This window comes from Crinia signifera, chromosome 5 (genome assembly GCF_055691185.1).
Source record: "Crinia signifera chromosome 5, ASM5569118v1, whole genome shotgun sequence".
Classification (NCBI taxonomy): Eukaryota; Metazoa; Chordata; class Amphibia; order Anura; family Myobatrachidae; genus Crinia; species Crinia signifera.
Window position 1 is genome coordinate 13,569,970 of NC_139221.1, and position 20,151 is coordinate 13,590,120.

Below are 20,151 nucleotides of genomic sequence, written 5' to 3' on the forward strand. Positions count from 1 at the left end.
ACCAAGGTGTACTCAGCAATATACAACTGTCCTGTCCTCCAGGGTAGCCCTATAGCGGTGATGGCTACAAATCGCCCATTATACAGAACACTTATACCGCAGCGCCCTGCTGTGAGGAGTTCCCTATCCACTCCACAGCAAAGACTTAGGAAGCCATAAAACATAAGATAAAAAGGACATATGGTTACTGTGGAAATCTAAATTCTGTATGGAGTCAAATTTAAAGCAAATCACTTTAATTCCTCAGTAATTTTGGTGACGTGGTAGAAGAATGATTACCCCTTACATAAAGGGTCTATGAGCATTCAGTATAAGTACCGCTGTGTCCTCCATCATCATTGCTGCAGCTGCGCCAAACAGCCAATCTTGGCGGATCCGGTTCTGTAAGAGGAAGCTCACACTCGGTCATTTTTTGGCGTCCTTTTTGATGGAAATGCATCCTAGTCGCAACAAGGATCAGGGCCGGTGCGAGGCACCGGAGCGCCCCAGGCGAGGTGTGATGGGGCACCCCAATGCCCACCGGCTACACGAGGGGTGTCCGCGCCGTCTGGGGGGTACCTGTGTTGCCCACAGCAACTTACAGAGCCCCGTCGGGTGCCGCCATCCGGCCAGGAGAGAGGGAGCCACCCACTGTACCGCCCAGCCGGAGTGAAGTGCTCAGCCAATCAGCGAGCAGACAGTGTTTTCAAACCCAGAAGCGCTTCCCGCGCCGCCGCCCGGTGGATGATGATGGACGGCAGTGGGCAGCACTTCACTCTAGTTGGGCGGTACAGCGGGCGGCTCCCTCTCTCCTGGCCGGATGACGGCACCCTGTAGGTTGTGGTGGGGGCACCGCAGGTACCCTTCAGAGCGCACGGACCCTCCTGCTGCATATAGCCCCCACGCCGGATAGCGCCGCAGGGACCCCTCAGATAGCACGGACCACGCTGCTGCATATAGGGGGAGGGGAGTTCACCTCTGATCACCTTCGCTCACCTCTGCTCAGCTCCATCGGGGGGGGGACCTGGCTGCTCCGAACTGCCGCCCTCCAGTGGCCGGCGCCCTATTCAAATGCCTAAAGCTGCCTAGTGGTGGCGCCGGCCCTGACTAGGATGCACATGGAGAATTAATCTGATTGGTGACACTTGTATATCTGTGTGCGACTGAGTCTCTGAGTCTGTGCACAAAGTGCTACAATGTAGCACCCTGCAAATTTTTCCAATTCATGTTGTTATGCTCCGTATATTGTCACACACAATATACAAGTGTCATTTATCACATTAATCAACACAATCACGTTGTGCTTCCTAGTCGCCACTAAGATGCCTTTTCCGCAAAAAGCCCGATGTTACTAGATCTGCACCGGAACTGATGAGTCACTCACCCCAGGCATCTCGCGCTGCGTGGCGTATTGAGGCTGGATGGATGAGGACGCATCTGTACAATACACACATCAGTAGAAGGACCTTTTATTACTCGTCATATGAGACACATTCAATAGACACACATTGAAAATTTTTCTCCGTTTGTTATTATCTACATGTTGGGCCTAATTTAGCTTGGGTTGTAGTTTACAAAACTTTCCGGCGCAGGCCGGATCGCACCCCCTTCCCCCCTAAACATTCCTGCGTTGTCTGGACTGCTCCCACAAAAAACGCCCAGTCCTGTCCCAAAAGTGCTAAGTCGCCTTCCCAATGCCACCACCACCCCCCGTTACTATTTACATTTTAAGAGTTTATGCATGCACAGATATACAGTAATTGCAGATAACCAATTTTTGGATTTTTTACTAAATAAGGCCCATTGGGTGTCATTCTACATAAACTCTCCTATCCAATCACATCTCCTCTATACTGTCCACACATATCCTCACTTACTTTCTCTCTCCCCTGTCCCATCCTCCTGACCCTGGGCCAACATTGCTGGGTCAACCTATCATACCAAGAGCCTCTGCAATATGGTGGCAATAGATAACACCTATGCTTGTGTATTACTACCTATTCCCCAGTATAGTCTAAGCTTGCGAGCAGGGCCCTCGTACCACTATGACTGTCTGTAACAACCCAGGTTATTATACAACTGTGTTTCAAATTGTTAAAGTGCAACATAATTTGTTGCACTACATAAGTAACTGTTAATAAATCCATCAATTCAATTATCGCCCTCGATCTCCCATCTAAACGGACAGGAGATCAGGAAGGAGGTTGATATTCAATTGTTCTTTCTTATTGGTAACATAGACGTCGGACGGCACTGAAAACACTTGAATTCTTCCCATTATATTATATTGTCTGTATATTGTGTGCAGCGCTGTAGTTCTGTATGTGTGCTATGAATGGGTGCTATGAATGGGTGTTCATGCAGAATATCCATTTGAATGCGCGCAGGGATATTCGGCGGGCGGCGTATGGTTGGCTCACGGAGCTGCGAAATTTGCAGCTTTGTGAGTCAACCAGAATGAGGACCTAAATCTCCCCCCCCGTCCACATGGTTTCGTTTCTGATGTATACCCAGCCAGGTGTCTGTCCTGTCCGCGGCTAGATACGGTGAGCGCTGCCAATTGACAAAGTAGAGTTTAGACAATTTCCTTCTATTGGTGTCTCATTATAAGCACCAGCAGGAGCCTTTTGGGCTGTTTTCTCTATGTCTATAGTAACTGTCCAGAGGGCACCAGGAAACGCTTTATTGCTTTTTTTTTTTATGTTTAAGTTTAACCCTTTACTATATGGTCTGAGCAACCTACTTGTTAACTTATTCTCTTGAAACCAAACCGGAGGATTTGTGAATTGGGGTAAAGCCCTCGTGCCCTTTATAATACCTCAGATGATGAAATGATGGAGTACGTGCGAGGTGCAGTAGATCACACCGAAATGCATCGGTCATGTTCCTCGCCCCTTCTGGGTTATCATTTCTCCATCTATTTGAGCGCAGACAATGTGCAGAGCTCATATTGAGATTTACATTCCTGTGCTGTGCGCTGACTTCCATGAAGAATGACGGATTTTACGCTCTTCATGTTGATTTAGAGTCCTGTCCCACGATGAGCGCTTACATGTGTAAGAGTTTCCTGTACACAGATGGAGGAATGGTCCTGGCCTATTCACATACTACAGAGGACACGGAACACTTACACGCAGCTTCTGTACCTATGTACATGTGTTATGTTAGATGCAGGATATAGTACAGGTGCGCCAGTCTCTGGATATTGATGTCATTGGTAATCTGCATAAGATGAAACAGATTCTCAGGACACACAGGTTGCTATGGACCCAGAGAGTTTTGTGGAACGCATTGTAGGTAAGGCAAAACACTGGGGAGGTTTCAACACCGCTCGGTCAGTAGTGGTTGTCCGCCGCTTACCCAGCGACTTAACGCCGACCCGCAGAACCCCCCGGTACCATGCCTGTATTCACTACTTTTGCAAAACTCCAATCTATGGCATCATTGCTGCTACCAAGATCCAGTTTAAAATTTATGAAAACCAAAAAACTGATCATGTCCGTTGGGTGTGACGTCTTTAATGAAATTGAGGTGACACTGTTATTAAGTTACATTTTACAATATGTTCCAGAAACGCATCTACCAGAATTCCTTCCCAAAAGGACAGAAGTCAGACTTGGGGGCCTAGAATTCCTCAAAATTTTGTCCCCTTTTTTAAAGATCATTTTATTGAATGCACTTGCCGAATGTTCTAACAGAGGTTCCCCAAAGCCCCGTTATGGTCCAGGTTTTAAGGTTAAGCATGCTTGGGCTGGGGTGACCTCATTAGTACATCAGCCTATTTAATTTACCCATCTGTGCTATCGTTAGGATGCCTTGTGGTCTCAGATTGGAAACGGCTGTGCTATAGTACTGTATGCAGAAACCAATTGGTTGCTATTGGCAACTTCCTCACTCTTTAGAAGGCTATACTGTAGCTCATTCATATGCTGGTACCTCATCGTCTTATTATTACTGAGACATTACAGAACCCCCAAACTTCCATGGAAGCAGGACCAGATTTCTTAAACACTGGGGAGAGATAAAGTACCTACCAACCCACTCCGTGGAGATAAAGTAACAGACAATCAGCCCTTAACTGTCATGGTACATCCTGTTTTAAAAAATGATGGTTAGGAGCTGGTTGGTACTGTGTATATGTCCACTTTATCTCTCTCCAAGGTTTAGTACATAGACCCCTATATCTCTCCACATTTTATCTCTCACCAGGGATTAATAGATCTCCCCTTATATACAATTTTTTTGTTAAATGCTTGAAAACAATTGTTGGGATTGGACGAGCGATCTTCCGCTTTTCAGCTTCCGTCTGATTAGCTTTTTACAAATTTCCATGATGAATCTTACGTTCCTTTGCCAGCGCCCCACAGTTTATGATCTCCTATATGTTCGTGTTTAGCTCTGGTTGCTGTTATTCCCAGGGGGGCTGCTGACATGTTGGATGAAATTGGTACAGCGTGTGCAGACTTTAGAATATATTTTTACATCTCCCTATTGGTCTGTGTCTATGAGATAATACACTTTCCCAGTGTACAGAGCCGGCTTCAGCGTTTCCCTCAGCTGATTAAACTTTACCCCAATTCAAACCTTATAGCTGCTTTCTGCATCTGAGGAACTCTGTTATCTGCCAGTCCATCATTCCCAGTCCTGGGTGCAGAGTTTTAGGTCTACTACACTGGTGGGCCCAACATGACCCATTCCATTAGGAACAGAATGCTCTGTTCCAGGACTTCCCTCTGACTTATATGATTGCCATCACCTGTGGTGAGACACCTTTCTTATAAATGAACTAGTTCAACTCAGGTGACGGCAATCATAAATGAAGAGGGAAGGGTACTTGTTTCCTATCTGGGCGCCCAGGTTTTCTACGTACGGCACCGTAATGAAATCGGATCGCATCGCATCGGATTCAGTACTCGATGATGTACGATGGCATACGATGCTATCCGATCCGATTTCATTTTAAATCGGATCGCATCGCATGCGGTGCACAATGCTGTACGATGGCGTCCGATCCGATCCGATCCGACTACATTTTGTATCGGATCGGAGTGGATGGAAGGGTGGCACAATACAATTTTAAGAAAAAATTCAGTCGACACATTTATTTCATTCAAATATTTTATTTGAATAAAAAAATTTTTTTTTTTAAATAACCATTTCAGGCCCTGGTCACCACCACTATCCACGTGATCCCGAAGCGAGGCGAGCGCAGCGAGCCCCGCGAAGGGCGGCGGTACGCGTCCTCCGACTTTTTCATACCCCCACTATCCACGTCGGCGTGGAGTTGAGAATAGAAAGTGTAGCGAGCGCAGCGAGCCACCGAGCCCGAAGCGTGGCGAGGGGCCGCGGATACCTGTGAAGCCAGCGAGGGGACACGGATACCTCGCTGCGCTCGCTACACTTTCTATTCTCAACTCCACGCCGACGTGGATAGTGGGGGTAAGAAAAAGTCAGAGGACGCGTACCGCCGCCGCTCGCCACGCTTCGGGATCACGTGGATAGTGGTGGTGTCGTTGGTAATGGGGCGGTAAATTGCCATTATCAGTCCACTAAAATTTGCAATCAACTTTTTTGGTCCTTATACCAGACTGCACACACTATTTTCTTCTACAATAACGTCCTATAAAAGCGGGAACAAAATCGGATCGCATCGCATCGCATCGTTCAATATCGTGTATGTGCATTTGTGGTATCCGATGCGATCCGATTTTTATACGGAGAATAGCATGGTGCGCAATTAACGTAGCGGGCGCCCAGATAGGAAACAAGTACCGAGGGAAGTCCTGGAACGGAGCATTGTGTCTCTCCTGGAGGGGGTCATGTTGGAGGGTATGTGCTCAATTACTGTCGCTGGGGTAAAATCTTATTATAAATAATGGTCACAATCTATATTCCCTGCCACATGTGCACGCACACAAATACGGGTATATTTTTGGATTGTGGGGGGAAACCGGAGTACCCGGAGGAAACCAACGCAAGCACGGGGAGAATATACAAACTCTGCACAGATAGGGCCATGGTGAGAATCGAACTCATGACCTCAGTGCTGCCCATATATAACTGGTAATAAATAAATAATAAAGTAGTATCTGTTTGGTTGCTACGGGCAACATACCAACATTAGATCTTAGTAGTAAATTGACCCCAATGCGCCTTCTTACCACACAATTCATATTGGAGCCAGGTGGAAGGGATACGGTCTTTGGGTCTACAGTATGTTGGTCAAGAAGCATTGGGTCGACACCGTTAGGTCAACATGGGTATAGGTCGACATGGTTCTAGGTCAACATGGGTCAAGGTTGATATGTGTCTAGGTCGACATGGGTTTAGGTCGACATGTCATTAGTTCAACACAAGTATTAGGTCGGCAGTGTCTAGGTCGACAGTCAAAGGGTTGACATGGGGTTTTTCACTGTTTTGAGCCGACATGTGCCGACAGGTGGTATTTCATGCCCTACCATCCACTAGGGCGTGGCGGGAGAATAAAATAGTGTGCTGAGCACAGCGAGATATGCGAGGGGATGCGGTGCACTGGAAACTGTGTCCATGTCGACTGTGTTGACATTCGGGTAAAAAAACAGTGAAAAACCCCATGTCAACCTTTTGACTGTCCACCTAGTAATTGTGTAGATCTAGTGACCTGTCGACCTAAACCCATGTTGACCTAGACCTATGCCGACCTTGTCCCATGCCGACCTAGAACCATGTCGACCTAGAACCATGTCGACCTAATGCTTGTCGACCAGCATGCTGTAGGCCAAACAATCCCAACCCAGTTGGAATGGGCATCCGGTCGATAGACTGACAGTAATTATCTCGACAGTCAATAGGTCGACCACTATTAGTCAACCTGTTGTCGACATGCAGTAAGTCGATATTGACAAAAGGTTAACACAAGCAGTCAACATGCCAATGGTCGACACAAGAAAAGGTCGGCATGCGTTTTCATGTTTTTTCCTTGTAATTGACTTCATATTTTACACGTAACACTAATTCGGTTGACACACATCGCTGTAGACAACAAAACGCATCAAAAAACCTGTATCGGCTTTTCCTGTGTCATCAATTTTCATGTCAAACTTTTGTCCATGTTAATCTAGTACATGTTGACTTTTTCTCTGTGTCGACATTTTTTACTGTACAGGTCGACCAATAATCCACATCCGTCGGAATGATGTGATTGCCCTGCCCAAATAATCACAGTTCGCAGGTTCGCTAAAGATAAATATTGAAAGTTCCATCTCCAAAGTCAATAGTTTCAGGAACACCATTTATTTTCTTATAGTCTGACAATATAATTATGCGGAGAGTATTATAACTAGATCTCGTTGGAACAATCATTTTTCGCAAACACAAATATATCGGACACTTCGCAGCCACTGATCTCTCTTATCTGCCAGACCTCTCTCTGTGTGACTCACGGTGATCTGGAAGCGGATGAAGGCGCTCTCCTAAGTTATCACTGATAACAGAAATCATTTTTTGTTCATAGACTCAGAACTATATTTTTATTGGCCCCAAATGTTTGAACTCCCCAAAAATTCCAGATCTTTATGTTGTTCAGCTATAGACGTTTGTAAATTTGACAAAGAACAGGGAACAATTTAAAACCGGTTATTCATTTATTGGAATTTAACCCTTGGAGTGGCATTGTCTCTGTGAGAAATGTTCAAAGTATCCGCTAAAAATTCCAGCGTCGCTCACATTTGTTATATCAATTCAAATTAAAAAAAAAGATGCGCAAAAATTGATTCAATTTCCTATATAAAGTTACAGGTCATTATGATGAATTAAAAATGTTTGATTGGCAATTTTCACACCGATTCTTACAAATTCACTTGGCACTCAAAGGGTTAAGGGAAAAAAAAAACAATAATAAAGACATTTAAATAATAATCAGATACCAATTAACCCATGGCTGATTATCACATATTTTAGTACTGTTCATTGCTTTTATTACAATACGTTTTTGAAGCTCTTTCTAGAGTGTATTGTAATTATCACAGAACACATGTGCGTCTGTCTGGGAATCCTTTCTCTCTTCTGTCGGACCTGTCTGTCTGTCCATTAGGAGTGTTGTGAGGATACGATGCAACATCCAAAGTGGTTGACATACTGCAGAACCAGGGGTAAATTTACTTAAGCATCTAAAATTGAAAAGTGGGGATGTTGCTTATACTGTAGCAACCAATCAGATTGTATCATCATGTTCTAGAATGCAATAGAGTTTCAGTTATGTTATAGAGCTGTAGCAGTCACAGTTATAGAGCTGTAGCAGTCACAGTTATAGAGCTGCAGCAGTCACAGTTATAGAGCTGTAGCAGTCACAGTTATAGAGCTGTAGCAGTCACAGTTATAGAGCTGTAGCAGTCACAGTTATAGAGCTGTAGCAGTCAGTTATAGACCTGTAACAGGCAGATTTATAGAGCTGTATCAGTCACAGTTATAGAGCTGTAGCAGTCACAGCTATGGAGCTGTAGCAGTCACAGTTATAGAGCTGTAGCAGTCACAGTTATAGAGCTGTAGCAGTCACAGTTATAGAGCTGTAGCAGTCACAGTTATAGAGCAGTAGCAGTTAGTTATAGACCTGTATCAGGCAGATTTATAGAGCTGTATCAGTCACAGTTATAGAGCTGTAGCAGTCACAGCTATGGAGCTGTAGCAGTCACAGTTATAGTCCTGTAACAGGCACAGTTATAGAGCTGTAGCAGCCACAGTTATAGAGCTGTAGCAGTTACAGTTATAGAGCTGTAGCAGTCACAGTTATAGAGCTGTAGCAGTCACAGTTATAGAGCGGTAGCAGTCAAAGTTATAGAGTGGTAGCAGCCATAGTTATAGAGCTGTAGCAGTCACAGTTACAGAGCTGCAGCAGTAACGGTTATAGAGCTGTAGCAGTCAAAGTTATAGAGCTGTAGCAGTAAAGGTTATAGAGCTAACAGTCACAGTTATAGAGCTGTAACAGTCACAGTTATAGAGCTGTAGCAGTCACAGTTATATAGCTGTAGCAGTCACAGTTATAGAGCTGTAGCAGTCACAGTTATAGAGCTGTAGCAGTCACAGTTATAGTCCTGTAACAGGCACAGGTATAGAACTGTAGCAGCCACAGTTATAGAGCTGTAGCAGTTACAGTTATAGAGCTGTAGCAGTCACAGGTATAGAGCTGTAGCAGTCACAGTTATAGAGCTGTAGCAGTTACAGTTATAGAGCTGTAGCAGTCACAGTTATAGAACTGTAGCGGTCACAGTTATAGAGATGTAGCAGTCACAGTTATAGAGTTGTAGCAGTCACAGTTATAGAGCTGTAGCACTCACAGTTATAGTACTGTAACATGCACAGTTATAGAGCTGTATCAGTCACAGTTATAGAGCTGTAGCAGTCACAGTTATAGAGCTGTAGCAGTCACAGTTATAGAGCTGTAGCAGTCACAGTTATAGTCCTGTAACAGGCACAGTTATAGAGATGTAGCAGTCACAGTTATAGAGCTGTACCAGTCACAGTTATAGAGCTGTAACAGTCACAGTTATAGATCTGTAGCAGTCACAGTTATAGACTTGTAGCAGTCACAGTTATAGAGCTGTAGCAGTCACAGTTGTACAGCTGTAGCAGTCACAGTTATAGATCTGTAGCAGTCACAGTTATAGAGCTGTAGCAGTCACAGTTATAGAGCTGTAGCAGTCACAGTTATAGAGCTGTAACAGTCACAGTTATAGATCTGTAGCAGTCACAGTTATAGAGCTGTAGCAGTCACAGTTATAGAGCTGTAGCGGTCACAGTTATAGAGATGTAGCAGTCACAGTTATAGAGTTGTAGCAGTCACAGTTATAGAGCTGTAGCACTCACAGTTATAGAGCTGTAACAGTCACAGTTATAGATCTGTAGCAGTCACAGTTATAGAGATGTAACAGTCACAGTTATAGATCTGTAGCAGTCACAGTTATAGAGCTGTAGCAGTCACAGTTATAGAGCTATAACAGTCAGTTTTAGATCTGTAGCAGTCACAGTTATAGAGTTGTAGCAGTCACAGTTATAGTCCTGTAACAGGCACAGTTATAGAGCTGTAGCAGCCACAGTTATAGAGCTGTAGCAGTTACAGTTATAGAGCTGTAGCAGTCACAGTTATAGAGATGTAGCAGTCACAGTTATAGAGCTGTATCAGTCACAGTTATAGAGCTGTAACAGTCACAGTTATAGACCTGTAGAAGTCACAGTTATAGATCTGTAGAAGTCACAGTTATAGAGCTGTAGCAGTCACAGTTATAGAGCTGTAGCAGTCACAGTTATAGAGCTGTACCAGTCACAGTTATATAGCTGTATCAGTCACAGTTATAGAGCTGTAACAGTCACAGTTATAGAGCTGTATCAGTCACAGTTATAGAGCTGTAACAGTCACAGTTATAGACCTGTAGAAATCACAGTTATAGATCTGTAGAAGTCACAGTTATAGAGCTGTAGCAGTCACAGTTATAGAGCTGTAGCACTCACAGTTATAGAGCTGTAACAGTCACAGTTATAGATCTGTAGCAGTCACAGTTATAGAGATGTAACAGTCACAGTTATAGATCTGTAGCAGTCACAGTATATAGCTGTAGCAGTCACAGTTATAGAGCTGTAGCAGTCACAGTTATAGATCTGTAGCAGTAACAGTTATAGAGCTGTAGCAGTCACAGTTATAGAGCTGTAACAGTCACAGTTATAGAGATGTAACAGTCACAGTTATAGATCTGTAGCAGTCACAGTTATAGAGCTGTAGCAGTCACAGTTATAGAGCTGTAACAGTCACAGTTATAGAGATGTAACAGTCACAGTTCTAGAGCTGTAAAAGTCACAGTTATAGATCTGTAGCAGTCACAGTTATAGAGCTGTAACAGTCACAGTTATAGATCTGTAGCAGTCACAGTTATAGAGATGTAACAGTCACAGTTCTAGAGCTGTAACAGTCACAGTTATAGATCTGTAGCAGTCACAGTTATAGAGATGTAACAGTCACAGTTCTAGAGCTGTAACAGTCACAGTTATAGAGCTGTAGCAGCCACAGTTATAGAGCTGTAGCAGTTACAGTTATAGAGCTGTAGCAGTCACAGTTATAGAGATGTAGCAGTCACAGTTATAGAGCTGTATCAGTCACAGTTATAGAGCTGTAACAGTCACAGTTATAGACCTGTAGAAGTCACAGTTATAGATCTGTAGAAGTCACAGTTATAGAGCTGTAGCAGTCACAGTTATAGAGCTGTAGCAGTCACAGTTATAGAGCTGTACCAGTCACAGTTATAGAGCTGTATCAGTCACAGTTATAGAGCTGTAACAGTCACAGTTATAGAGCTGTATCAGTCACAGTTATAGAGCTGTAACAGTCACAGTTATAGACCTGTAGAAGTCACAGTTATAGATCTGTAGAAGTCACAGTTATAGAGCTGTAGCAGTCACAGTTATAGAGCTGTAGCACTCACAGTTATAGAGCTGTAACAGTCACAGTTATAGATCTGTAGCAGTCACAGTTATAGAGATGTAACAGTCACAGTTATAGATCTGTAGCAGTCACAGTATATAGCTGTAGCAGTCACAGTTATAGAGCTGTAGCAGTCACAGTTATAGATCTGTAGCAGTAACAGTTATAGAGCTGTAGCAGTCACAGTTATAGAGCTGTAACAGTCACAGTTATAGAGATGTAACAGTCACAGTTATAGATCTGTAGCAGTCACAGTTATAGAGCTGTAGCAGTCACAGTTATAGAGCTGTAACAGTCACAGTTATAGAGATGTAACAGTCACAGTTCTAGAGCTGTAACAGTCACAGTTATAGATCTGTAGCAGTCACAGTTATAGAGCTGTAGCAGTCACAGTTATAGAGCTATAACAGTCAGTTTTAGATCTGTAGCAGTCACAGTTATAGAGTTGTAGCAGTCACAGTTATAGTCCTGTAACAGGCACAGTTATAGAGCTGTAGCAGCCACAGTTATAGAGCTGTAGCAGTTACAGTTATAGAGCTGTAGCAGTCACAGTTATAGAGATGTAGCAGTCACAGTTATAGAGCTGTATCAGTCACAGTTATAGAGCTGTAACAGTCACAGTTATAGACCTGTAGAAGTCACAGTTATAGATCTGTAGAAGTCACAGTTATAGAGCTGTAGCAGTCACAGTTATAGAGCTGTAGCAGTCACAGTTATAGAGCTGTACCAGTCACAGTTATAGAGCTGTATCAGTCACAGTTATAGAGCTGTAACAGTCACAGTTATAGAGCTGTATCAGTCACAGTTATAGAGCTGTAACAGTCACAGTTATAGACCTGTAGAAGTCACAGTTATAGATCTGTAGAAGTCACAGTTATAGAGCTGTAGCAGTCACAGTTATAGAGCTGTAGCACTCACAGTTATAGAGCTGTAACAGTCACAGTTATAGATCTGTAGCAGTCACAGTTATAGAGATGTAACAGTCACAGTTATAGATCTGTAGCAGTCACAGTATATAGCTGTAGCAGTCACAGTTATAGAGCTGTAGCAGTCACAGTTATAGATCTGTAGCAGTAACAGTTATAGAGCTGTAGCAGTCACAGTTATAGAGCTGTAACAGTCACAGTTATAGAGATGTAACAGTCACAGTTATAGATCTGTAGCAGTCACAGCTATAGAGCTGTAGCAGTCACAGTTATAGAGCTGTATCAGTCACAGTTATAGAGATGTAACAGTCACAGTTCTAGAGCTGTAACAGTCACAGTTATAGATCTGTAGCAGTCACAGTTATAGAGATGTAACAGTCACAGTTCTAGAGCTGTAACAGTCACAGTTATAGATCTGTAGCAGTCACAGTTATAGAGATGTAACAGTCACAGTTCTAGAGCTGTAACAGTCACAGAGCTGTAGCAGCCACAGTTATAGAGCTGTAGCAGTTACAGTTATAGAGCTGTAGCAGTCACAGTTATAGAGATGTAGCAGTCACAGTTATAGAGCTGTATCAGTCACAGTTATAGAGCTGTAACAGTCACAGTTATAGACCTGTAGAAGTCACAGTTATAGATCTGTAGAAGTCACAGTTATAGAGCTGTAGCAGTCACAGTTATAGAGCTGTAGCAGTCACAGTTATAGAGCTGTACCAGTCACAGTTATAGAGCTGTATCAGTCACAGTTATAGAGCTGTAACAGTCACAGTTATAGAGCTGTATCAGTCACAGTTATAGAGCTGTAACAGTCACAGTTATAGACCTGTAGAAGTCACAGTTATAGATCTGTAGAAGTCACAGTTATAGAGCTGTAGCAGTCACAGTTATAGAGCTGTAGCACTCACAGTTATAGAGCTGTAACAGTCACAGTTATAGATCTGTAGCAGTCACAGTTATAGAGATGTAACAGTCACAGTTATAGATCTGTAGCAGTCACAGTATATAGCTGTAGCAGTCACAGTTATAGAGCTGTAGCAGTCACAGTTATAGATCTGTAGCAGTAACAGTTATAGAGCTGTAGCAGTCACAGTTATAGAGCTGTAACAGTCACAGTTATAGAGATGTAACAGTCACAGTTATAGATCTGTAGCAGTCACAGTTATAGAGCTGTAGCAGTCACAGTTATAGAGCTGTAACAGTCACAGTTATAGAGATGTAACAGTCACAGTTCTAGAGCTGTAACAGTCACAGTTATAGATCTGTAGCAGTCACAGTTATAGAGCTGTAACAGTCACAGTTATAGATCTGTAGCAGTCACAGTTATAGAGATGTAACAGTCACAGTTCTAGAGCTGTAACAGTTACAGTTATAGATCTGTAGCAGTCACAGTTATAGAGATGTAACAGTCACAGTTATAGATCTGTAGCAGTCACAGTTATAGAGCTGTACCAGTCACAGTTATAGAGCTGTACCAGTCACAGTTATAGATCTCTAACAGTCACAGTTATAGAGCTGTAACAGTCACAGTTATAGATCTGTAGCAGTCACAGTTATAGAGCTGTAGCAGTCACAGTTATAGAGATGTAACAGTCACAGTTCTAGAGCTGTAACAGTCACAGTTATAGATCTGTAGCAGTCACAGTTATAGAGATGTAACAGTCACAGTTATAGATCTGTAGCAGTCACAGTTATAGAGCTGTACCAGTCACAGTTATAGAGCTGTACCAGTCACAGTTATAGATCTCTAACAGTCACAGTTATAGAGCTGTAACAGTCACAGTTATAGATCTGTAGCAGTCACAGTTATAGAGCTGTAACAGTCACAGTTATAGATCTGTAGCAGTCACAGTTATAGATCTGTAACAGTCACAGTTATAGAGCTGTAGCAGTCACAGTTATAGATCAGTAGCAGTCACAGTTATAGAGCTGTAACAGTCAGTTTTAGAGTTTGTATGAGAGAAAAATGTAGCGATATTTTTATTAATCTGAAATATAGAAATGTATCACTCTGCATCTACAGGGACACAAAATAGCTAAAAGATGAAATAATACTGAATACACAAAGGTAAACATCGGACTGGATAATACAATGGGCAGCGCAATCCTCGGCCAAGGCACTTATCATCCCGTGCTGATATCTTCTATTGTGTTACCCGCCCGTCATTTCGTGTTACACTATTTCCTCATGAGAAACTAATTAGGATCCCATTATTCCTGCCAATAACGCTTAGAACAACATCACTTCATCACGGATTTATTATATTAATCTAGCACTGTCCTCACATTTGTCAGTCACTTGTACTAACTTCAATAATACAGACTTACTTGGGGAATATTAAGCAAAATAGATCAAAGTGTGTAATGGATTCGTGTGGGAAAACCTCCAAATTACACAATGCGCTGTAGTAATGTAATAAGGTAATAATAATAAACTTTTATTCTGTGATCGACGTATAAGATCAAACAATGTTCTTACTAAATCTTTCACTAAGACGCGACAATAGCAGCGAGACAAATAAGAAATCGAGAATTTAAGCCTAATTTATTTTCAAAAATCAATATAATATTAAGTTATAATTTTCCATTGGTCAGTTGGGTGTGTGCTCATCGAACCTGGCTGACAGTGAGCATTGTACAATTACACAGCCCAATCCCAGACTACCCAGTATATACAGCCCTGCGTTATTGGATTAAGATACTGCTACAAAGATTGAACAAAGGAGAGCTCATTCTGAGGGCTATAATAGCAACACAGGCACAATCTCAGTGCTTAATACCCAATGAATAGCCCATTAACAGGTGACTAGAAGACGAGGCAGAGACATCTGAAGTGTACGGGCGCTAGGACCTTATTTTAGCTTCTATGGGTTGCTGGGGGCCAACACATGTGCAGTACCAGAGTCTGGACCAGCGGCAGGCAGCAACGGGGACCAGCGGCAGCCAAGGCGGTGGTATCTCAGCCAGCGAATTCCCCCTTTCTCAGACAAGATAAGAGCCACCACTGGTCCTTGGTCTTTTGTAGGCAGGCCGCAGCCCAGGACCACCACTATTGTTGCAGCACGGGGTAGGGGTCATCCTCGGGTGTCTCGGGAGGGTTTCCTGGAAGCAGCAGCAGGGGAGCATGAGGGGGAAGGAAGGGTGCATTGGGCACAGTCTTCATTTGATGTGCCTGTGAATGGGGGACAGGGGAACACACAGTGTAGGATGTGGAGCGGGACAGGGAAAAACTCATTAATTAAACACCCCTTGTTTCTCCCTCTGCCACCCATTGCGTGATTCCAAAACATGCAGCCTAGTGAGCAGTTTAATGCCGCGCCGCCACCCTGCCGGATATTCACCCTCAATGGCCAAGCCCAAGTGCAGGGCTGCGATCGGATGCGTACGGAACAGTACACATCCGTTCACTATCGTTGGCCACAGAAGGAGAAATCAATCGATGGTTACTTACCTCCTGTGGCTGATGCTCTCAGACCCAGGAGTCACTCAGTGGCAGCATGTATGGTTGTGATTTCAGGGCGTGCGCCAACGTCAGGAAGGGGAATGTCTGCGTTCGCTGGAGCTAGCCCAGCGTTACTATGGGTGCGCCCAACATTTTTTGTGGGCACACCCACGATGCCCCCTGCCCGTCACTCAGGCTGTGGGCACCTCCGCGAAGGTAAAAGTAGCCAAAGGCGCTCGCAGCAGGAGCCAGCACATTGGTGTGGATACCCTAACCATCGCTGGAGGGGCCGAATTCAGACCTGTGCGTACAAGTCTGAACCGGCCCTTTGGTACTTAATACCTACACTTTCCGGCCTCTTACTATAGTGTATCATTGCTTCCAGGGTGCGCATCGCCCTAGGCCCCAGGTGTATGAGATGTGTACTGTTGGCCGTCCTTTCTGCGCACAGTGGAGCCTCACCACATCGTATTAATAGCGCACCCGGGGTGGGGGGGGCAGAGAGGGGTGTGGCGGGTGGTCCATTAGCATATGTGAGCGCTGAGCGTTTTATGGGCGCTCTAATGAGAACGCTGGGCGTTCTCATGCTAATGAGGCTGTGACGTGGGCGCCGGGGGTGGGCAGGTGACATCACCAGAAGTCAGCTGCCCGCCCACTTCCTTCTGAGCGTGCACACATATGTAAGGGTGCCTCAGAGCATCCTTACATATGCATGCTTGTTCCACATCATTCGATGGTCGCCCACCATCGAATGATGTGGGTGTTCCCCCCCACAAGCTGCGAATGAATATTGGTGTAAAACATTGGTTCGCAGCTAGTGTGAAGGAACCGGCCTTAGGTGCAAATTCGCATCCGAGCACATTAACCAGAATAACCCCCATTGTCAGAACATTTGAATATTTGTAATCTTGCAATTTGTTGGTCTGTTAATAGCCATGATAACTTTAGCACTATATAAATAAATGTTCATGAAAAGTCCTTAATGAAAGTTCAGTACCCCTGAGCGCTGTATAATTCTGTGTACTATACAACCAATAGGACAGAATCTGATTATTTTCCCTGTCTACCTCTTTCCGTACAGTATACAGCATATTGCATATATTTCCTTGCGCCATATCTTCTCACCCTGAGAGCATGCACTCAGAACAATAACCGCAACCTTTGCAAAAGTTAATTGAGTCAGCGTGCGGTCTGTGTGTCCTGCTGGGCCAAAGCTTAACCCCAGAATTAGCAGTCAAACGAAAACTCAGCACCTTTCCTTAACACCATTAAAATTATTTTCTTAACACCCGTGAGATTAAAGCGGAATTGTTTTAATTTTTCTGCTAAAAAAGGACATTTCTTTCTTCCCACCGGGCTAGACAAATATTTAGCAATACCTTTCCCTCCCCTAATGCAATGTTAGGTGTAAATGTCACAGCGTTTTTCTTTGTTTGCGCAGACGGAAAGATTCCAACGTTCCCAGTACCTGTTTTTTTCGTGGATTTTTATGATTTCGTGAGTCTGCTGAATGAGCTGCTTTTCCAACTTGTACGTCGACAGCGAGTTCTCCAAAAGCTGGATCTCCAGGCGGGACGTCTGATTGAGGACCTTTAAATGAAGGGAAACAAAAATGTTTCAAACTGTCGCATTCAATTAGTAGCGGGACACAAAAATATAATCTAGGGTAAAATAAATAAATGACTAGGTGAGAAAAAGCAAACACGCTCAATGCGATAATGTGAGGGCGTATTATGACAGTGCCGGGCAATGAATGTCCGTCATGGAATCATAAGTAAATGTTATTGCAAACCTGCAGCTAAAAGATCTCCCCCGATATTTGCATGGTGGTCCGACGGAACGACTTATTTCATGACATTGTGAGTTCTCGTTTGCCCGTGGGATGCTCTTCGAGGTCTGACAGCCATTTTTATTACACATACGGGTTCAGCAATGATAACTCAACAACATCATAGCAGCTTAGGGATTGTGGGAGCTAAAAACAACTGGAGCGGCTCCTGTTTAAATGACGATAACGTTCAAGGCTGTGATTTCTGATTTAACTATAATTCCGGATGAACCACAAACTCCTGTTTAAGCTGGGAATGGGATACTTTGTCTTGGCGTCGTACTCATTCTGTGCTCTATAAATAGTTTAATTGGTTAAACAACGCTTATCTATTTTATTTGGAAACCGCTGAAATTGGTAAGCTGAAAAACAGTAATTTAGGAACCGTAGATGGGTTTCTGGGTCTTCTCTGAGTCTTTGGCAGCGCGGATTAGAGCGCTATTTAAGATCACAGCTCTGTGTAGAGAATAGATGTACTGTACAGTAAATGTATGTTCTGAATAAAGGATAATTAAATCCACTGGTGCCTTTTGCAGGGTCACGCCAGGTTGGCAAACTGGGACACTTAAGGTTATTACACAGCGATGATCCACAGCGGGAGATAAGCACAGCATGGAGGGCTATAGATCTCTGCTGATGGAACGTGGTGACAATACCAGCTGGCTGCAGATACTGGAACCGGCAGATTTTTCAGGATGGGTCAATGATTCTTAAATCACTATTAATGTTACATTTGAAATTTGAATTTTGAATAACCAATCTGTATAAAGCATTTCTGTTACATAGTAGCCTGCAAACAAATCAGCTGTGATCTTCAGCCTACATTTCTACACCAAGAGAATAGAGGAAAAAAATATAGGGGTAAATCTACTAAAACCAGAGTTTTTTGAAGATGAGCTGTTACACATAGCAACCAATTATTATCCTCAACAATGCATGGCCACAGTAACCAATTATTATCTTCTATTATCTTCTAGAAGGTGCTAAATAAATAATAAGTAGAATCTGATTGGTTGTTATTGGGCAACATCCCATCTTCAATAGAAATCCCATCTTAATAATTGAACCCCATTGAAGGATTCATTGCATGGCGGGAAAAGAACAACCATACTAAACATACTGGGTGAGATAATAGCATGAAAGATTCAGAAAGTGAGAGATTTGGTAAGAAATCTCCAGGTTTTTAAAGCGGCAATCATTTACACTGCAAAATCAGACTGGTTTAGCAGTTTAAATGATTGCCGCTTTAAAAAAACTGGAGATTTCTCACCAAATCTCTCACTTTCTGAATCTCTCATCCAATTAAATCTCACCCACAGTATCAAAATCATGCAACATCTAGGACATGCTAACAACTCACGTCCTAGACAGCGGCCAACTGCCAGCCCATCACCAACAACACATGTCCTAGACAGCGGCCAACTGCCAGCCCATCACATACAATGCATGTCCTAGACAGCGGCCAACTGCCAGCCATCACCAACAACGCATGTCCTAGACAGCAGCCAACTGCCAGCCCATCACCAACAACGCATGTCCTAGATAGGAGCCAACTGCCAGCACATCACATACAATTCATGTCCTAGACAGCGGCCAACTGCCAGCCCATCACCAACAATGCATGTCCTAGATAGCGACCAACTGCCAGCACATCACCAACAATTCATGTCCTAGATAGGGGCCAACTGCCAGCCCATCACTAACAACCTATGTCCTAGATAGGGGCCAACTGCTAACCATCACTAACAACCTATGTCCTAGATAGGGGCCAACTGCCAGCCATCACCAACAATGCATGTCCTAGACAGCGGCCAACTGCCAGCCATCACCAACAATGCATGTCCTAGACAGCAGCCAACTGCCAGCACATCACCAACAATGCATGTCCTAGATAGGGGCCAACTGCCAGCCATCACCAACAATGCATGTCCTAGACAGCGGCCAACTGCCAGCACATCACCAACAATGCATGTCCTAGATAGGGGCCAACTGCCAGCACATCACCAACAATGCATGTCCTAGATAGGGGCCAAATGCCAGCCCATCACCAACAATTCATGTCCTAGATAGGGGCCAACTGCCAGCCCATCACCAACAATTCATGTCCTAGATAGGGGCCAACTGCCAGCCCATCACTAACAACCTATGTCCTAGATAGGGACCAACTGCCAGCCATCACCAACAATGCATGTCCTAGACAGCGGCCAACTGCCAGCCATCACCAACAATGCATGTCCTAGACAGCGGCCAACTGCCAGCACATCACCAACAATGCATGTCCTAGATAGGGGCCAAATGCCAGCACATCACCAACAATGCATGTCCTAGATAGGGGCCAACTGCCAGCACATCACCAACAATGCATGTCCTAGATAGGGGCCAACTGCCAGCACATCACGAACAATGTATGTCCTAGACAGCGGCCAACTGCCAGCCCATCACCAACAACCTATGTCCTAGATAGGGGCCAACTGCCAGCACATCACCAACAACGCATGTCCTAGATAGCGGCCAACTGCCAGCCCATCACCAA

The 20,151-nt window shown here is 43.9% G+C and overlaps 1 protein-coding gene across 2 annotated transcripts in view; it reads right to left on the minus strand.

Annotated features, from left to right (window-relative positions):
- ANGPT1 (angiopoietin 1) overlaps positions 1 to 20,151 on the minus strand; it is a 240,888-nt gene that overhangs the window by 77,155 nt on the left and 143,582 nt on the right. For both annotated transcript variants that reach the window (XM_083186694.1, XM_083186695.1), the window contains exon 3: positions 17,259 to 17,380. In XM_083186694.1, the coding sequence (XP_083042820.1) occupies positions 17,259 to 17,380 (122 nt within the window). The remainder of the gene's footprint in view (positions 1 to 17,258; positions 17,381 to 20,151) is intronic.